At 33.0% G+C, this 20644-nt stretch overlaps 1 protein-coding gene across 1 annotated transcript; it reads right to left on the minus strand.

Moving 5' to 3' along the window:
- Positions 1-1322: 1322 nt before the first annotated feature.
- Positions 1323-11355, minus strand: LOC149252247 (cytochrome P450 750A1-like). Its single transcript, XM_089454106.1, has 5 exons — positions 11310-11355; positions 2809-3022; positions 1597-1884; positions 1453-1494; positions 1323-1368 (listed from the first exon to the last, which is right to left on the minus strand). The coding sequence occupies exons 1-5, from the start codon at positions 11353-11355 to the stop codon at positions 1323-1325; spliced, it is 636 nt and encodes a 211-aa protein (XP_089310232.1).
- Between the last annotated feature and the right edge of the window lie 9289 nt (positions 11356-20644).

Raw genomic sequence — 20644 nt, forward strand, 5'->3', positions numbered from 1 at the left:
AGGTTTATATAATGTAAATGTGATACCGAAATCCATAAAACATTGTCATCCACAACAATAACAACATAATCTCTTTACATGAAAGGTATGGCCACATTAATTGTCATAAATTATTAGTACCTAAAAATTGAGAAATAGTATAAGGGCTTCTAATAATTAAGAATGAATATTCCATATCAAAGTTGTACATTGGGGTTGCACATTGGGGAGGATGCATAGGGAAGAGTTCACTATTGATATAGATAAAAGTAAAAGGAACATTTTAGAGCTTGTGCCCAAAAATGTATGTGATCCTATGCATATTAAATGATTACATGGAACATATTATTTCTTGATATTATTGACAATTGTACAAAACATACATTGGTATAATTCATGAGAAAGAAGTTGATGTATTTGAATATTTTAAGGAGGTAAAAATATGGTTCTAAGAGAAAAAAGAAAAAATACATCAAAGATCTTTTGATATAATCAAGCGGCATAATATATTTCGAATGAATTTGTCAACTATTGCAAATCCAATGGAATTATACAACTATACGGTAATACCAAAAACTCCACACCACAATGGAGTAGCTAAAAGGAGGAACCAAAAGTTGGTAGAATGCGCATGGAGCATGTTAGAGGGTAAAATTCCTATCAATTATTTTTGGGCTAAAGATATTTACATTAAAACTTCACAGCACAATGGAGTAGCTAAAAGGAGGAACCAAAAGTTGGTAGAATGCGCATGGAGCATGTTGGAGGGTAAAATTCCTATCAATTATTTTTGGGCTAAAGCTATTTACATAGAAACTTACCTCAAAAATAGAATTGTGACTAAAAGTTTAGATAATAAGAATCCTTTTGAAGCACGTTATTGTCGTTAACCAACAATAAATCAACTGAGAATCTTTGATAGAAAATAATTCTCACATGTTTCAAAACAACATAGAAGGAAAATTGATACAAAATAAGTGCATTTTCATATGTTATTATTTAATCATAAAACTTCTATACTATTTTATTTTTGCACATGTAAAATATTTGGAAACAGAGATGTGTTATTTCATAAACTTGCACATGCAAATGAAAGCCATAAGGATGATGCACTTGCATCTTCCTTCATAGTATGATCATGTCAAAGAGAAACCAAATGATAAGTAAGAATAGGAAGAGGAGGAAGAATCAAACAACATGGACAACTCTCTAGCGTCTCTTTCGCTACTCTGTGGAGATATTTCATCTTTACTATATCGGATTCAATCACTTGGTGATATTTCCTGACTACCCATTATGTTTCTTGCTGAAAGCTTTTTATGGCATGTGGATGTCTGAGAAGCTCACTCGTTGCCCATTCCAACGTAGTTGCTGTTGTCTCCGTCCCGTCTGAACAAATATAGATAAATTAATGCCAAATTTTTTTTTCTTGCTGCAAGCTTTTTATGGCATGTGGATGTCTGAAAAGCTCACTCATTGCCCATTCCAAGGTAGTTGCTGTTGTCTCCGTCCCGTCTGAACAAATATAAATCGATTAATGCAAAAAAATTGATTGATTTAAGTTAATGAATCATGTTAAAAAATGATAATAGAATGGCACAGGGCAGAGAGACACACGAGTAGAACAGCCTTATAGTTTCGCGTGTGATTGTGGAGTCAGCCTCAGCTTTCTGGAGCAGCACATCGACAAAATCTTTGGCATGAGGCTCGTCCTCTTTCTGGTGACTCGAGCTCGCGGCCATGCGATGAGCAACGTGATCGTCTATTATCTTGTCCCCAAATTCATGGAATGTTTTATGGATTTTCTTCATGTGCCACTCGGTACCTTGCAAATCAAGCCAATCCAAATAAGGAACAAACTCTCCGTTGTGAAAAGCTCCCACCGCAGTTGTCAGGTCTACTAACCTTTGAAATCGACACCCAAATCATCCTCAGGAAAATTCCTCCCCGCCACTATCCGCCAAACTATGTTGAAGCATAGTTACCAAATTCGCCCGAATTGGGCTTAAAAAAATTCGAAAATTCCCGAATTCGATACGAATACCGTATTATTCGATGAAATTCGATTCGGTTTACAACGATGGTCAAATGAAAAATTAAGTGCGTCAAAATTTGTGGTCGATGGTTTCCGTAGACGGAGCAGATTGTTCATTCACTCCGAGAGAATGTTAATAATGGTGGAACAAATAGTGGTAGGATGTCATGCTCGTAGAAGGACAGAAATTGGAGAAATTGGAAAATCAGAATGAAAGTTTATAATTTTCTAATTTTATTATTGTTTTTATGGGTTAAAAAACTAGTAAAATAGGAGAAGGAAGAATCTGTTACACTGAATTTGAAACAATTTTGTTAATTTGTGATAGAATGACTGATTTTATGGAATTTTAAAGATTTTTAAAAATGCTTATATTTACGAAATTTCAGATATTTTTAAAAATGTTTATATTTATTACTAAGGATTTTAGATAAATCAGTTATAAAATTAGAAAAATATTTTAGATTTAAATTTAGAAATAAAGAAATATTGAAAGGAATTGAAGTTTTTTTGGTGAATTGTATTTATAAGATTATTATATTATCTAGTTTATTGGATGTTATTCAAAATTCAAAATTAATTTAGAAAAAAATGGACGGGAAATATCTGATAATTTTAACTTTTAAGATGTATAGTCTCCAAATTTTTTAGAATTAAAAATTTTCTAATCAAATTTTTATTATATCGAACTATGGTAACTATGGTTGGAAGTGAGAGTAGGGAGAGCCTTGCTAATATTCACACGCATTATTCGACTATCACTCTCCTCCCAAATTGAATGAATCATGCCAGACACTTCTTCCTCTCGCACATGCTTGAAAGACTCGGCTCTCAGCAATTCTGTTACGCATATTTTTCTCATGTCCCTCCAGTGATCTCCGTACGGGGCGAAGACCACACCTTTAGAGTTGAAAAACATTAATATCCCAGCGGATCTTCGAGGTCGGCTGGCAAAAATCAAGTCATGAGTTTTGAGAAACTCTTTCGCTATCTCAGAAGAAGAGACGGCTGCGGTAGTGGCAGAAATAAAACGGGACCATATTTATCAGGAAGGTCTTTAAGAGAACGGTGAGCGAGTGGTATCAGTTATAAGAGATTTCACAGCCTTTCGCAGGCAGTGAGAGGGACACACAGGCAAATTATGAAATTCGATATCGAACACACATTTCCTAACTGAGACACGGGTTGCAGGGAAGGAAGGGGCGTATGTTATTTAAACACGCCACGAGCTCTATCAAAGCTTACTTTATCCCGATAATATGATATTAAATGGTAAGTGAATAATAATAATTTATTTGTAATATTGAAGTGTTTTCTAATTTAGTATAATTTAAATGGTAAACCGTGAATCTTTTGAGGATACTTTATTTTTAATAGGAAAGTATTTTGTAATTATTTGAAATTATAGTTTTTTAATTTTAATTTAATTAGTAACAAAGGTTAAATAGTAGCCAGTATTTTTTTTGAGTTTAAATATAGTTTAACAAAACAAAATTCATCACAAAAATAAAACAATTAATAAAGTATTGTATGGTTAAATGTAGAAATATGATTAACTAATATTTTTTATATTAAAATACATATATTTATATATGTGTGTTTTATTTTTTAAATATATATAATCGTGTATATTTAAATTTATTAAGATATGTTTTTAATATAATAATAAGTTAACTTAAATTGAAAATATTGTGAAAAATTTATAATTTATGAAAATAGAAACAATAGAAAAAGAAAATAAATAAATAAAAAAGCTAAATAAAAGTTAAATAAAACTAAAATCAAAAAATTAATAACTAATAGAAATGGAAGTTACTAAACCACCCATAATAAGACCTCAACTAATCACGTTACAAATAAATAAATTTCAATAATAACAAAATTTAATAACAATTGAATTCCTAATATTGAAATAAAAAAATTTAATAACAATTGAATTCCTAATATTAAACTATAGATAAGCGTCATAAATTTTTGGTCAAAAACAAACTAATACCCAATCAAAAAGAAAACCAAATATGTTATACCATGTGTGTGATAGATATAATAACATCTCATAAATATACAAAATTTTAGCGGACATAGTTTTCTTTCAACTTAATATAACTTACTCTTTTATTTGATAGCAACCTAAATTTTGTAAATATTAAGCGTTTAATATCCAACTGATATGATTGTGTTGAAAAGTATTCTTTTTAATTTAATATAAACCCAAAAAAAGTTGTTGGAAAAATTTTAATAATAAAAAGTATTATTAAAATGCATATTTGTGCTGGAAAATGTTTAGTCTAATTTAATATAAAAAAAATTGGGAATTTTTTATTTATTTTTTTATTTTTAAATGAAAATCTTAAAATATTTGAGTTTTTATTTATTTTTATATATCATGTTTCTTTATAAAGGGAAAATTTCTATTAAGATTGATTTGATTTATTAGATTTTAAGAAAAAGATAGATTATTTAGAATTTTTTAATACTTTATTTTTATGCTAGATGTAAGAGAATTGTTTTTCATTTTTAATTTTTTTTTTTAGCAAAGTTGATAGGCTCTTTCATTTAATGGTTTTTTTTAGAATTCATCATGTTCATGAGAATTTGTTCAAATTTTAAGAATGTTTATTTTCTTTTTAAAATTAGTAATAATAAAAGGATATTTTTTTTATTTTTGAAATTGGGGATAATTATTCATCTCTATAATATTTAGTTTTATTTTTGGCTCTAATGCTTCCTTGATTTCTCTTTCAATTTTGAAGTAATAATAATTTTAATATTGTCTTTATTATGGAAAATGATCTCCTCATTTATCTAGAAATTGTCTAACTAATACTACACATCCTTTGAGCTTGAGGTGGGGATTTTGGCTAAGGTAAGAAGAAATTTTAAGAAATGTCTTGGCTCCCATGTTGTTTAAATCATTTTTATTGTAAGTTACAAATAAATTTTTTATGTGTTCCTCCTCCATTATTATTTCTAGATATTGACCCTAAACTTCACACCCATATAAATTAATAAGAGTGATAAGTGTTTCAAAGTGGAGTTTTTTTTAATTTCATATCTAAAATTTTGCAAACTGACAATTGTTTCAAACCCATAATAATTTTTTTATCCTCAATTTATCCTTTCCTCAATTTAATAATGCCAATTGATCTTATGATGGATATAGATTCCAATATATTTGTGTGGTGGACCTTCATCCAAATTATTTTTTTCATATATCAAAGTATCATATGTAATATTTTTGGATTTAACTGTCATACTTCAGTTTTGTTACTATTAATACTGGTATTCATGCTCAATCTTTAGGATTTTTAGTTGCTTGCAAAAACCATATTGACTTTTTGTCAAAAAAAATAATATCATCAACATAGAAAATAAATACTTATCTTTATACCATTGAGAGTGGATCCAATAAACACTGCATCTTCTAAACACTCTAATAAATTATCAATGTATATATTATTACATAGAAATAAGTTATTATAATTTAATAAAAAATTTAAAAATAAATAAAAATAAATTTGGAATATTTATAAGACATATTATTAAATATAAGAGAGATGTGAAAGTTCATTTTGTGTCCAACATAATTTTAAAATACTCATATTGTATTTATTTAAACAATTATGACAGTGAATTATATCACTTATCTATATAAATATTAATATGTTAAGGATAGTAATACATTACATCACTTATATTGAAAAATATGAAATAAATTACTGATATAAAACTAATATTAAAAACAAAAATAATATGATTACACTCTGAAAAATGTAAAGATATATTTACTAATAAAATATTTATTATTAAAAAATATATATTATTAAATAAAATTTTATAATAAAATATAACTAAAAAATAGTTTTGATTTCCTAACCGTACATGTAACCATATCCCTTTATCATAAATCTATATATTTTATGAACATAAACCGAATCCTTTAAATGCAAAAACGAAGTGAATCCTCAATGAATGATAGATCAACACTGAATCATATTTTTGTAATTAATCTATTCTCAAACATCTGTATGAAGTGTATGTTGGTATTTTCGTTAACATCTTTAAACACAATAAATTCAGCATTTATGTATTAACCAATATTCTATTAAAAATAAAAAAATATAATTAAATTTAAGTTTAAAAAAAATTTACTAAATCAACTTGTATTATTTTGTGTAACCATTTATTTTACATCCGATGAAACAAATTTATTTAAAATTTACATAAAACTAAATCACTTCACATTTCCATCTGCAACCAATTATTTTTTTAATTAAAATATGGTATCATGCTTATCTTTGGACCTTCAGAGATGCCATTAAAAAAATTCCTTTAAAATGGTAATAGTGATGATTATTAAGATCCATTTAAATTGAATTTAGTTTATTACAACATAAGGAAATTTTTGATATTTTTTTAACGGGTAATAATTTTGTTTAATCAAAAATTTAATAAAATATATATTGCAATAAATATTTTGAAACTGTAATTTAATTCAAATATATGTTGAGAATTTAGTATTTTTTTTAGAGTATCATAATAATTTTACGAGGATTATCTAATTTAACATCATTTGTTGTAGTATTAATGAGAACAATATTATTTGGAGTAATTCTTATATTAGTAAATATGTAAGATTAGTTTGTTGGTTATTGAGAGATTTTCTCAAGAGTATTTTGTTTCTTTGGAATCTGTTGATATCATGAGCACTATTTATGTGACTTGTAATTTGGCTTTGTAGCGTAATAGATGAATTGTTTTGAGTGAATCTGTCCACAATGTTTTCTCTTCTAATTTCTTTGTTGGTATCAGAGCATGTATGGGCTTGATTCCCTGGGGGAGAGCCCACAGAAATAGAAGAGATTCAAGATTTCGTTTTCTGTAGATTAATAGGTGTGTGAGTTGATATCTACTGTGATTTAATACATGTTTTTTCTATTGAAGAGGAGATTGTGAAACTGTAGTTGTCATTTGGGTCTGAAGCAACCTTTTAGAAAAGGGTTCTCACTCTGCATAGATCACCAACATCGTCCACGAGTGAGACACGGAACCAAGAGAAATCATGTCATGTTGATCTGTCATAGAACTAGCTCATGGGAGAGATTTTGATTAATTGGAGGGTCTCACGCATCTGTGCTTTATATATTCCATACTTCGGTAGCGAGATAGATACAGAAGCATTGTAGGACTTTGTTTGGCAGACACAAAGTCTCTATGTCTCAACTTGGTCAACCTCTTCTCCTTCCACACCTTACGATGAAGATTCCTATGATCAGATTCGTCTTTGGATACAGATTTTTACACATCCTGCTGGTTTCTTTAAGGAAATATGGTTGCAGTCTTGTCGACGGAGCTTTCTGAAGATGTTTTCCAACCAGAAGTTCCGAGGGACATAAGAAAGCAAAGGCACCATTGATTATGTGCAAGGCGTATTTTTTAGGGCCATGTTGCCGTCACCGTTTAGTGGACATGATGGAGCTCGGATAACGCAATTGCAGCAAAATTCTATATATAATTTATTTAACCAATCCCAAGGATATGTATAATTCTTCCCATCGGCGGGTAAATGGGTACTGCTCAGCATACACAACAACCATTCTTCTGGTGAGTTTTTCGATTCTTCAAAGTAGACTCCTTCGAGATGAATGGTAAGAGAGGTTAAGGCAGGGTAACTATAAAATATCTGCCTCTCGAACTAATCTAGGAGACGTATCGTCTTGTGTAAGATAGACCATCATGATGTAACACGGGAACAACAACGATTTCGTTCTCAAAATGTCAGTCATAATACACTAGTTTTCTGAATGATTTTTTTGTTTTTGTTTTCTTTGATTCCCATTGTTCCTACGGAGCTTCTTGCGCGAAGGAATGATGTCGTGGTGACTTTTTTATGCTTTGATAATAGTTGATAGTTTCACAGATTCATGTAAAATGATGGTTAGATTTGTGAAGTTTTCATCCTTTTTCTAAAAGTTCAAAATAGATTGATGAATAGAAGAGCATAATTTTTTCGATGCGGAGAGAATGTATCGCTAATTTGATTCTATGCGTTTAATATATAATGATGGTCTTTGTTGTGTTTCGGGCTTGAAAACCATCACTTTCATGTTATGTTATGATATTCATGTGTTTAGAAAGGTGAGTTGTATGGTTGACTCCTAGATATAGTGTAGTATCCAAATTGTCTTTCGAGAAGTGCCAATTATACAAATTTCATCAAAGAGGGTGAGAGGTGGTTATGTCTTAAATGAGTTGAATGGAAAGCTCAAAGATTGTGCTGGTGAAAGAGCATTGTCTAGGAGGCTTCAGAGCTGGGATAAGTGCCAAGGAAGACAAGTTAGACAAATGTGATATGTGAATTATAATTTGTCATTTTTGTATTAATCTTTGTAATAATGAAATGTAAGCATTAAAGGGGGGACTTGGAATAATTTTTGCATTAGTAAATAGGTAATATTAGTTTGTTGGTTGTTTAGTTTTGTTGAGATATTTTCTCAACAATATTCTCCTTGTTTGGAATCTGTTGGATCTCATGAGAACTATTTATGTGGCTTCTAATTTGGCTTCATAGTGTAATAGATGAATTGTTTTGAATGAATATATCCACCATGTTTTCTGGTCCAATTTCTTTGTTGATATCCGAGCATATATGGGTTAAAATCCATAAGGGAGGGCCCAGGGAGATGAAAGAGGTTTTAGATTTTGTTTTCTGTACTAATAGGTGTGTGAGATGATATATACTATGAATTTTTTCTGTTATAGATTTAATACCTGTTGTTTCTATTCAAGAGGAGACTGTGAAATTGTAGTTGTCATTTTGGTCTGAGGAAACCTTTCAAGTTGTCGCTCTGCATAGATCACTGTCATCGTCCAAGAGTGAGACAAGGAACTGACATAAATCATGTCGTTCTGTCATAGAAATAGAACTGGCTCATGGGAGAGATTTTGATTAACTGGAGGGTCCCACGGATCTGTCATTTATATATTTCATACCTCGGCATCGAGATACATACATAAGAATTATAGGAATTTTGGTCGCTGACACAAAGTCTCTATGCTTCAATTTGGTCAATGTCTTGTCCTTCCACATGTTATGATGATGATTCCTTTCATCAGATTAGTCTCTGGATACAGATTCCTACACGTCCTGCTGGTTTCTTTAAGGAAGTATGGTTTAGTCTTGTTGAGAGAGGTTTCTCAAGATGTTTTCCAACAATATGTTCCGAGGGACAGAAGAAAGCAAAGCCACCACTCATTATGTTCAAGGCGTATTTTTTAGGGCCATGTTCATGTCACCATTTAGTAGACATGATGGAGCTCGGATAGCGCAATTACAAACAAAAAAATATCATATAATTTATTTAACCAATCCCAAGGATGTGTATCATTCTTCCAACAGGCGGGTAAATGGGTACTGCCCATCATACAGAACAAACATTCTTCTTGAGAGTTTTTCGATTCTTGAAAGTAGACTCCTTTAAGATGAATGGTAACAGAGGTGATGACAGGGTAAGTATAAAAGTATATGCCTCTCGAACACATCTAGGAGATGTATCATCTTGTGTAAGATGACCATCATGATGTAACACGATAACAACAATGATTGCGTTCTCAAAATGTCAGTACACTACACTAGTTTTCTCGATGATTTTTTGTTTTTGTTTTCTTTGATTCCTATTGTTGCTACGAAGATTCTTGCGCCAAGGAGGGATGTCATGGTGACTTTCTTATACTTTGATGCGTAGCTTCATGTAAAATGATGGTTAGATTTGTTAAGTTTTCATTCTTTTTCTAAAAGTTCAAAATTGATTGATGAATAGACGAATATAATTAAATTAATGGCTCTCAAAGTTCCTCCGTGTCAAAGAGAACGTATAGCTAATTCGATTCTATGAGTCTATTATATGATGATGATGCTGGTTGCGCTTCGGACTTCAATACCATCAATTACATGTTATTGTATGATATCCATGTGGTATTTATGATTCACGGCTAGATATAGTCCACTATCAAGATTTTCTTGCAAGAGATCGAGAAGTGCCAATTATACAAACTTCATCAAAGAGAGTTAGAGGTGGTTTTGTCTTAAATGAGTTGTATGCGAAGCTCAAAGATTGTCGTGTTGAAAAGAGGGTTGTCTAGGAGCCTTCATAGTCCGGAAAAGTGTCGAGAAAGACCAATCAAACAAACGTGATATGTGAATTATAATTTGTAATTTTTTTAGTAATCTTTGTAACGAAGTAATGCAAGAATTAAATGGGGGACTTGGAATAATTTTTACATTAGTAAATAGATAAAATTGGCTTCTTGGTTGTTGAACTTTCCTTGTTTGGACTCTGTTGGATATTATGAACACTATTTATGTGTCATATAATTTGACTTTGTATTATAATAGACAAATTGTGTTTTGCTCTTCTAATTTTTTTGTATATTAAGAACAATGTACTATGACTCATTGCTTATTTTTTTTACATCTTATCTTTTCGATATAACTTTATTCTTATTTAACGAAAAATATGTAACTTATTAATCAACTTTGAAACTTAATTATTGACTCACTACATGATATTTAATATTTAGCATACGACAGATCAAAATTATAAAGCATAGAGTGCGAAGGACTATTATACTAATTTTTCTAACTACCTTAAAATACAAATCAAAATACCACAGCTTGACAACATTTTAGTGGAAACCTTAATCATAAATTATATGCATTTTACTACAAATTTTGTACTTTGTAACAAGATGGTTGTAAAAGCATTTATGAAGCGTTGTTGTCGGCTCTTTTGATAAAATTGATAGGTGAACAAATTATATTGAGTTTTTTTTATTTTGTCAAGGCTGAACAGATCATTTGAAGTCCCCCTATATTGAGTATATTCTTTTAAGTTTATTGTGATAGTTTAAACAAGTGCAACATAATAATTAGTATTTGTTGTTTAATTTAAATATAGTTAAATTAAAGTGAAAGCAATGAAATTTAGTGTTTTTTTTTTCTCAGCAATACTAATTAATTTATATTAATATGTACAGGTGAACTTTACATCCAAAAAGACTGTCTGCCCAGGGCCAACTGTGGCTCCCTAGATGACTCTATCATTCTCAAACTTTTGCCTCGCAGGGCGATATATCCAGACTAGATCAGTATTCAAAACTCGGTGATATTTCAATGATGCAACAAAACTGCCCACGCAGGGGCATCCCACAAAAGACATACGACCCAGAAAGACTGTAGACTCCAAGAGCATAACACAGAATAGACAAAAAACAAGCATAGTCTTAAGACGTATACCAGACATATGACGCCAACCCAGCAAGACTGTAGTGGCCGTTACCATGACTCAGAACAGGAAGGAAACAAACCAAAACATAAGACGAGAACCTGAAATCCACCAAGACCCCGTACCCGGCCCGAGCGTAGGAAGCCAATGCGAGGGAGAGCCACTGTGCGCTAGTCCTCTGGTTTTTCTTCCAGAATTCTACACCATCCTTGTCCCTCTGGGATGCCCTCCCACATCGCCATGGGGTCCTGCGAGGGGGCTGGCCTCTCAAGTTCTCGAGCTCGGAAGGGGGCTTGCTGAGGCTCCCTTTCTGAATTATCCTCTGAATTCGATGGCTCCCCCATTGGGTGCTTCCCCTTGATGCTCTCGGAATGATTCTCAGCAGGTGCCTGTGGCGGTCCGTCCTCATTCTCCTCAGGAATTTTGGTGAAAAGCACTGAGATGTGTGCATTGATTCCTGCATTGTCCCTGGAGCTACCCAGTGTGAAAATGACTAAACCAAACGCTGGGAGCATGGGTGCTCCATCATTAGAGCTACCAGCTTCCAGAAACTGACTAGTTGGAATTGGGGTGGCTCCTGCCCTTCTGTAACAGTAGCAGCAGCAGTAGTGATGGTGGACATCCGCTGCAGGGGGACGAGAGGATTCTCCACGCCCCGAGCCTCTTCTGCAAGGCATCCGTTCTCGCAGCCGCACCATGGAATCCTCAAATTCCTTACCCTGTTCCAAAGCAGAGGAGGGCGTGCTGTTGTTGCGTTCCCTTCCTGGAGCTTGCCGTCCCCAAATTGAATCGAAGCTGAGCTCAATTGAGCCAAGACAAAGACCAGTAAAATCAAGCAAGGAGCGGACCGCGTCCGAGCTCTCATCAACCAAGTCACAGCATCTACGCTCAGAGTTCTGAGAATCCTTCTCGACATACTGAACTCCGCTCCCCAACATTCCATCATACTTAACCCCATTGTCATTCCCTCGTAACTTGCCCGCATTGAATGTGCTCTGCAGGTTTACCATCGCCACCAGCTCCCTCATTAAGACTTCCCTTATGCCTCACCCGGCTTGCAGTCTCGGCGGCGAGGGGCATTGAAAGCTCCGGATCCTCACGTGGCAGCCCGTGCTGGGCATGTGGCTCACCATTAACTGACTGAATGACACCCGCATCCGGGGGCAATGAAATTTAGTGTTAATGTTTAGAATTTAGTTAATTTAGGTTTTATTAATTGGTAAATTGTGGTATTTTCTTAATTTTAATTGTGCATTTTGTTAATTTGAATTTTGCATTATGGGGTGGAGAATCCAATCCTACCCAATAACAATAATAATGTCTTATTGTAGTGATAATGCTTTCTTTCGTTAAGAAAATTGTCTAGAAGGTTACATTTTTTTGTGTAAAGTATTAATAGATATATTTTAAGGTCTAATATACATACCTTAAAAAATTATAAATATTGATAATAAAGTAGTTTTATTTAATTAGATATTAGTTTTTGAAATTTATAACTATTTTAGTTTATTATTAATATTTTTTTACTAATCTATATAATTTTTTTACTATAATTTAATTTATTTGTTAAAATTCATTTCGTTTCATCCACTTAAACAAAAGTTTGTAATAAACTACAAACATGTAGGTAATATAAATAAGTGTTTTTATTTTTAAAATCTTATAAAATAATTAAATAAATCTATATTATGTTTAATATATATTAAATAAAAAATTATGATTTGAATCATTTTTCAGTTAATTATTAACGAGTTGTATTTGAAGAAGATATTAAGATGAAAGTGTATATAGGATTTTTATCTTGTCTGGCATTTTGGGTGGACACTCCACTTATCATCGTGGACTTGACAACATAGAACGATGGAAAATGAGTGCTAATAATATTTAAATAAAATAAAATCAACTATTTGTTAGGGATAAAAATAATAATTAAATCAACGTAGAAGATCAAGTCAAAAAAGGTAAAAAATTAATTAAATCAATGTATTTGATTAAAGTCAAGTCCTAAGTGTCAAATAAAAAATAAAATATCGATTTAAACATTTATCATTATTATTATTTATTATCTAAATATTAAAATAATAATTGAGATAATAACTAAAGTAAAGAAAGAATAAAAATTAAAAAGAGAGAGGGGAAAATGACATAATATAAATTTAAAATATAAAGACTCAAGGATTAAAATTAGGAACCAAACCAAAAAAGAAACAATTATAAAGCTAATAGGATATGAAAAATTGAAAAATAATGATGAAACAAAATTAAATTAGAAAGAATAAAAAGACAAAAAAAATAAAAATAAAGAGAAGAACAATTACCTTAAGATAGATAGAAAGGAATAGCAGATAAGGAAACGAAAGAATCATAGAAAATGAGATGAAAAGAGAAGAAATAGGGTGATTGAGTGAATAAAATTTTAATGAGAAAGACCATGTATAATAGGATAGGTTTCCCACATTGGATCAATTTAAAACCATCTTTTTCATTAAAATTATTAGGATCTTTCACTATTTCGAGAGGTTCTCTAATGATGTGAGTGTTGTGAAACGGAACAGGGGATTGATCAAAATAAATAAGATGATTAGAATTAAATGAGTGTTCAACAATATAAATAACTATTCTCTTTGACTTTAACTTTCAAGGGTACATTTATTTAATTATTATTTTGTACCCCTAACAGTTAATTAATTTTATTTTCTTTTCTTTTATCTAAGGCGACAACGAATTTTCATCAATCTATATTCTTGTTCTTGACTATGGGTGGAGTTTCCACTTTCCATAGGATGAAAATTTTATACACCATTCCATCCATAAATCTTCTTCAAATATGAATAACTATGGAAATCTTCATTACATTGTATTGTTTTATCAATAAAGCTATTTAATTCAATTAATACAATTTTAAACGAGTTAACTAACAATATTTATTAATGTTAAACTTGTTAATTATTAATATTTATTATAAAAGTAATTTAAAGATTATAAAAGTATTCAGTTACATTTTAGTTAATTAATGGTTAATCAGACTTCAGAAAGAATCCAAATTGATCTATGAAACTAAAAAATTAATTGAGTAGTAACCATGAAAAAGTCTCCACACTTGCATTTTTATTCCTACTAAAAAAAATATAAGTAATGGTGGGGAGTAACAAATCTTTGTACGCGTATTTATTTACATCTTGTTCCTATCCATCTTTTATGTAAATACTTGTGTCAATGATAATAGGTAGTAATTGATAATAAATATGTTTTTCAGGGGGGAAGAGTATCCCCGCTGAAGAAGCATCATTTATACATATATTCGCCGAAGTGAGAAGATACAACAGTCGGAGCTGCAAAGCAACATTTAGCATATATTCGCCAAAGCGAGCAGAGACAACGGTCGAAACTGTGAAGCGAAATAGGAAACAGAGCTGCAGAGCAGCGATACATACACCGTGAGTCGAACCCAGGTGGGGAGGCTATTTACATGATTATCATATATTTTTAAGAATTTTAATCTTTGGTGATTTCTATGAATCTTAAAAATGAAAAATCTAAGAGTATAAATAATCTAACACTTCCACAATTATTCATATTGTTCTTAGAGATTTCCAGAAATGAAATGTGTAGTGTTTTCGATCCGTCCAACATTTTAGATGATTATCCCATCCATCACTAGGGACCAAAGAGCTATATAGCTCTTTGGTCCATGATAATGGTTGGAGTAACCATTTAAAACATTGGAAGAATTAAAAATACTACAAAGTTCATTTTCAGAAATATCCAGCAACAAATCTAAAAATACCTAAAAATCATGACATAAATATTGCAATTATGGAGAAGCTGCAAAACTTTCTAATAAGAAACTAAATAATAAACGACCCAAGGAAAAATAGAATGCTTAATGCCATGACTATAGGAGGTATAATAAGAATAGTTTTATTTGGTTCATTTTTTTAGTTTTTTATTTTGTTTCTTACTTATAAAAAAATTAGTGATTTAGTGATTTGGGAATACTATTGCTTACACACTAAAATAATATGTTAAAAAATTTCACTTAATTTCTTATCTTTTAAGGTATTGATTTTTTAACTTCTGAAGGTCATTGGAGAAATCAAACGTCGTCATCGTTCTCATTATTTATATATGAAACTGATATTAAATATTTTATTTATTTAATTTTAGGAAAATAAAAACTTATTTGAAATAATTTAATTTTTTTTTTTTTATACTTACACGATTGAAAAATCAATATAATTTTGCTAGATTAGGAAACAAAAACAAAAAATTATGTTGTCATGTTTTTGTAATTGAGATTTAACTTAAAGATATATTAGACCAAAACATTTTTTTTTCTAGTTAGACTTTTCAATTTTCATAAAATTTATATAATCATTATTATTGTTTTAATCTCTACTTTTTTATTATTGATGATGATGATGATTATAGTTAATGTCTAAGACCAAACATTGGTTTATCGGACCTAAGGAAACAAATTATTTAGTTTGATTTAAGAATTTTATTCCTATGCTCAAAAAGCTTGGAGAGAAGCCTCATGAGCTCACTATAATTTTGAAATCGTAAAAGGCTAGGAAGGTCAATATTGCAACAAAGATTATGAAACTTAGATCTAATGTGGTTGTACGTGAGGAACTCTAAGAGGAAGTGGTTTTCATCCTTGATGTTCCTATTCTCACAAAGATGGCAGATCCTTTCCATCCATGGTGTTTTAGGAACTGCCCAATGACCTGTTTCACTATGGAGCTCATGAGAGTTTGTTCTAATCTTCGCTATATTAATTTTCTTCTTTGAGCTAGTTAAGACAGAGAGATAATTTTGATCTTCTAGGTTGGGGTTGATGACCTTCTTATAATAACTTAATTTTCTTTTAGCTGCTAAATCTTTTTCACACCACATTTTTTCTTTGAACTTAGAAGTAACAATATTTTTAATGTTATTAATGTTTTGCAATGCATCATTCTTGTTGATCTCCCAAAGGTTTAACCAGGCCCTTGTGTCTTTATACCACCCTCGCTTGAGCCTTAGGTGGTTTTGGCTGGAATTTAAAGCTAGCCTAGAAAGTCTATAATCTCCTATGTTATTCAGTTTGTGCTTGTACAACATAAGCCTAGTCATAGCTAGGCTCTCGATAGGGGAAAGACCTACTTCTATAAGGAGAATAGGATAAGGTGTATTGCTTTTAATTCTCAAGTTATACGTTATAAAATGTTTCTGGATTTGCTCAATATTTCTCGAAGATTCTCTAGAGATGTTGCAACCCGAGGCCTCACATCCATATAAGATAAGAGGAGTGACTAAAGTTTCAAAGAGGAACTTATTTTTATTCCACATTACGTGGTTTGTCGTTTTACAATTATTTTCAAGACCAGAATAAGCTTTCCACCCCCCATTAATCATTTTCTCAATGTTATAGTTCCAGTTGAGCTTGTGATGAATATCAATTCCTAGGTACTTGTAAGAATACACTTCCTCCAGGATATTATTTTCATACATAAATTAGCGTAAGTGTCCTTCTTGGACTTGATAATCATAACTTTTGTTTCGTTAATGTTAACAGTCATACCCATGGTAGAGCATAAATCCTTAAGAAGCCTAAGTTACTTATCAAGATCAGATGGGCACCTTGCGAGAAGAACAATATCGTCAGCATATAGGAGAAGGTGATGATTATCCCAGCTAAGATCATGCTAGCACAACCTGCTTCCTCGAAATACCCTTCAAGCTTGTCGATGTAAATGCCAAATAGGGTAGGGTAGAGGGGGCAAACTTGTTTAACTCCAATATTACATTTAATATCTTTCGACCACCCCTCATTGCTTTTTAGCTTGGCAATTACATTCTCGTATAATCTTATAGCGGCAGCTCTCAACTCAAAAGGAACCTTTAGCTCTTCTAATCTATTCCAAAGGTTGTTTCTAGGAACCGTATCAAAAGCCTTTCTAAAGTTCACAAAGCAACAAAAGAGATTGGATTTATCATTACGACAATCCTCCACAATGCTCGTAAGCGTAACGAGATGGTCTGTTGTTGAGTGATTCCTTCTAAAACCCACTTGGCCTTTAGCCCACTTACCTTCACTTTCAAGCCATATGCTCAACTTCTTTTCCAAATAGTACCATATAGCTTGGCTAACAGAGGGCTGATCATAATGGTCCAATAATTAGAGGGGTTATTTGTATCCCCACTTTTAAAAATAGTAATAATGAGGCTCTCAGTCCATGGTTTAGGGAACCCTTGCTTGACTGCTTGATTGAAAAGCTTGTGGATGCGGGGGATGAGGACAGGACCTCCAATTTTTAAGATTTCTGCTTGGTAACCTTTCATGTCCTTAGCTTTCCCATTTGCCAAGCGTTTAACCCAAAAATCAATGTCTTCTAATGAGAAAACTTCTTTTGTTGTGAGCAGGGTTTCAAATTTATCCATGACATTTGGAGATTCATAAAGCTTTTTAAGATAGGAAGTCATGTTGGAAATAATACTGAGAGGGGGGGGTGAATCAGTATTATCACATTAATAAAAAATTTTCATTTCCATAATCAGATTCATATATGCTACTTCCACAACTTCTTATGATTAAGTTAATTGATCTTCAATGAGTGCATTAGAACATTATCAACCATATTATCAGATAACAGATGCCGTAATAGAGAATAGATCATCACACATAAGGCACACACATGAACACCATGATATAAAGTGGAAACCCAATGCGGGAGAAAAACCACCTGCTGCAAGTCATCTCAATCTTCTTCTTAATAAGAAAATCCTTTTACAATATTTGTACTGGTGCAGTCTTATACCAGTATGGGAGCTACAACCCCCTTTGCTCTTGTACTAGCCGATCCATTTACTAGTACGCAGGTTGCTACCTACTACAATGCTCCAAAGATCTCCCTTCGCTTTTGTACTAGCTTAGATACTAGTACATAGGCGCTGGCCTACAATCTTCTCTCCTCTAGGTACCACGTTTCATCAATTTTCAGACTGGATACACTGAAGCACAACACATAATCTGAAAGGCCACTTTTCATCCAATTTTGATACTGGACCCAACAACAACATTGAAGCTCATAATCAAACAACCTTCTAAATCACCCAATCACCAGATCCATACATATACAATGATATTATGAGAGTTATCAACCAAATCTAGTACATAAAGATAAGTCATTAATCATGCTATTATCTGAACTCAATACCAGTAACCAAACATCAGTTATGCACCCAAAACCCTGCAAAATAGTCAAAGGCAGTTAAAACAAATTTTAAGCAGGGATCGCAACTTCACTGGTATAGATCTGCGGATATCTGTACTACCTCTGCACCTGCGCCTTCTGTGGCACCGCGACCACCGCACCTGCGCCTTCTGTGGCGTCTCCGCACTGTGCCTTCTGTGGCATCTTCTGTGGCGTCTCCGCACTGCTCCTTCTGTGGCGCCTCTGTGGCGTCTTCTGTGGCGTCTCCGCACTGCGCCTTCTGTGGCGCCTCTGCACTGCGCATTCTGTGGCGCCTCCGCACTACGCCTTCTGTGGTGCCTCTGCACTGCGCCTTTTGTGGCACCTCCGCACTGCGCCTTCTGTGGCGCCTCCGCACTGCGCCTTCTGTGGCGCCTCCGCACTATGCCTTCTGTGGCGCATCTGCACTGCGCCTTCTGTGGCGACTCCGCACTGTGCCTTCTGTGGCACCTCCGCACTGCGCCTTCTATGGCGCCTCCGTACTGCGCCTTCTGTGGCGCCTCTGCACTTCCGCAGCTGCAGCGCTCGAGAGATCACCCTTCACAGATTCGCTTTCAACTTCACTTTCATAGATCAAACTTTCAAAACAATAATCCAATATTTCAGATCTTAAGATATTCAATTGCAAGGATGAATTATCCAAGTGATCTCATTTGCTTTATATAGGCAATCTTCTTCCTAAAATCATGGATCAATACCATAGATAACTAATACAAGGGGCCCAAAAACATGGGGCTCAATAATACCAAGGACTAACCACCATGGACCAAAGGTAAGCTCTCCAACATATACACACTTTTGACGAGGTACCATGGTCCAAAACCATAGGTTCAAATGCCAAGGACTAACTACCATGGACCAAAGGTAAGTTCTCCAACATGAAAGTGCGTGAACTTTTTCTCTACATGAAATAAACTTTTCTCTACATGAAATAAACTTTTATCTGCATAAAAGTGCATGAACTTTTCTCTACATGAAATAAACTTTTCTCTGCATATAAGTGCGTGAACTTTTCTCTACATAGAATAAGCTTTTCTCTGCATATAAGTGCGTGAACTTTTCTGCACTATAATTTATCATCTGAGATGAGTGGGTTGCCATCAAGTACAACATATGTATCATAAAGCCATACGAGAATCATAATGCCAACAATCTCCCCCTTTGGACTTGATGGCAACCTCAAAATCTTCAGCTCATTCTCCCCCTTTGACATCAAGGGCAAAGGGTTATGCTCCCCCTGAATATGAACCAGATCTGTAAAGAAGAAACATAATCCACCAAACACCATAAATGACCATGAAAGAGATAGATTGCAGCAATAATCAGACCAGCATCCAAGATCTCCTTCTGTACGTCCTCCATGATGCCAACAATGCATTATAAGCTCCCCCTGAGTACCTGTTGAAATCTATGAATGAGCTCCCCCTTTGTATATGTCATGGTGCACCAATCTGATCATGCTCTTTCTGAGAACAAGCTGAAATGTCTGCTCTGCTATATAGTGTTGTTCATGCTCAGGCTCCCCCTGATTGTAAGCAAGGTCTGCAAAAGGATGTTCTACATCACAAGTGACCTTCCTAAAAGATTCAATACATACATCCATCACCCAACCAAGTGGGGATATATCAGAAAAATGAAAACCAAATACATTACATCTTCATCCCAGGCATAGTGGGGAAACCAACATAGGTCGTTACATGACCTGAAGAGATGACACTATTACATCATGAGTCTTGATATGACATCACCTAAATAAGATGAACATGAGCAACAACACTTTATGATCTACTCCATAGTATCTATCAGCAGCAACTAGACCAGCAACTTGTATTAGTGCATGAATCATCAAGGTATGTCCGCATCAATAGAATTTCACATTCTATGTGAGAAACATCATAGCCATCCAGATCTACATGAATCAAGTATCATCAATTGGGAATATCTGCATTAATCAACATATGTATGAAACAATCCTATCATCATATAGATAAGAGCTCATTATCATCATGTCTCCAACAATGCAACTTTGAATAATCATCCCTGTATCCAGCCAACAATCCTCATCCATTTGTGCCAAGAATGAAAGGAATCATAACTATAATATATGA

This window comes from Pinus tabuliformis, chromosome 7 (assembly GCF_031772625.1).
Source record: "Pinus tabuliformis cultivar Carrire ecotype Pingquan chromosome 7, CPIR1, whole genome shotgun sequence".
NCBI lineage: Eukaryota > Viridiplantae > Streptophyta > Pinopsida > Pinales > Pinaceae > Pinus > Pinus tabuliformis.

Coding starts and splice junctions, on each gene's coding strand:
- LOC149252247 (XM_089454106.1), bottom strand. CDS start 11,355: ATGGTAACGGCCACTACAGTCTTGCTGGGTTGGCGTCATATGTCTG. Junction 3,023..11,309: donor GGGTTGGCGTCATATGTCTG/GTATACGTCTTA, acceptor CCACTACCGCAG/CCGTCTCTTCTTCTGAGATA. Junction 1,885..2,808: donor CATGTGCGAGAGGAAGAAGT/GTCTGGCATGAT, acceptor TCGATTTCAAAG/GTTAGTAGACCTGACAACTG.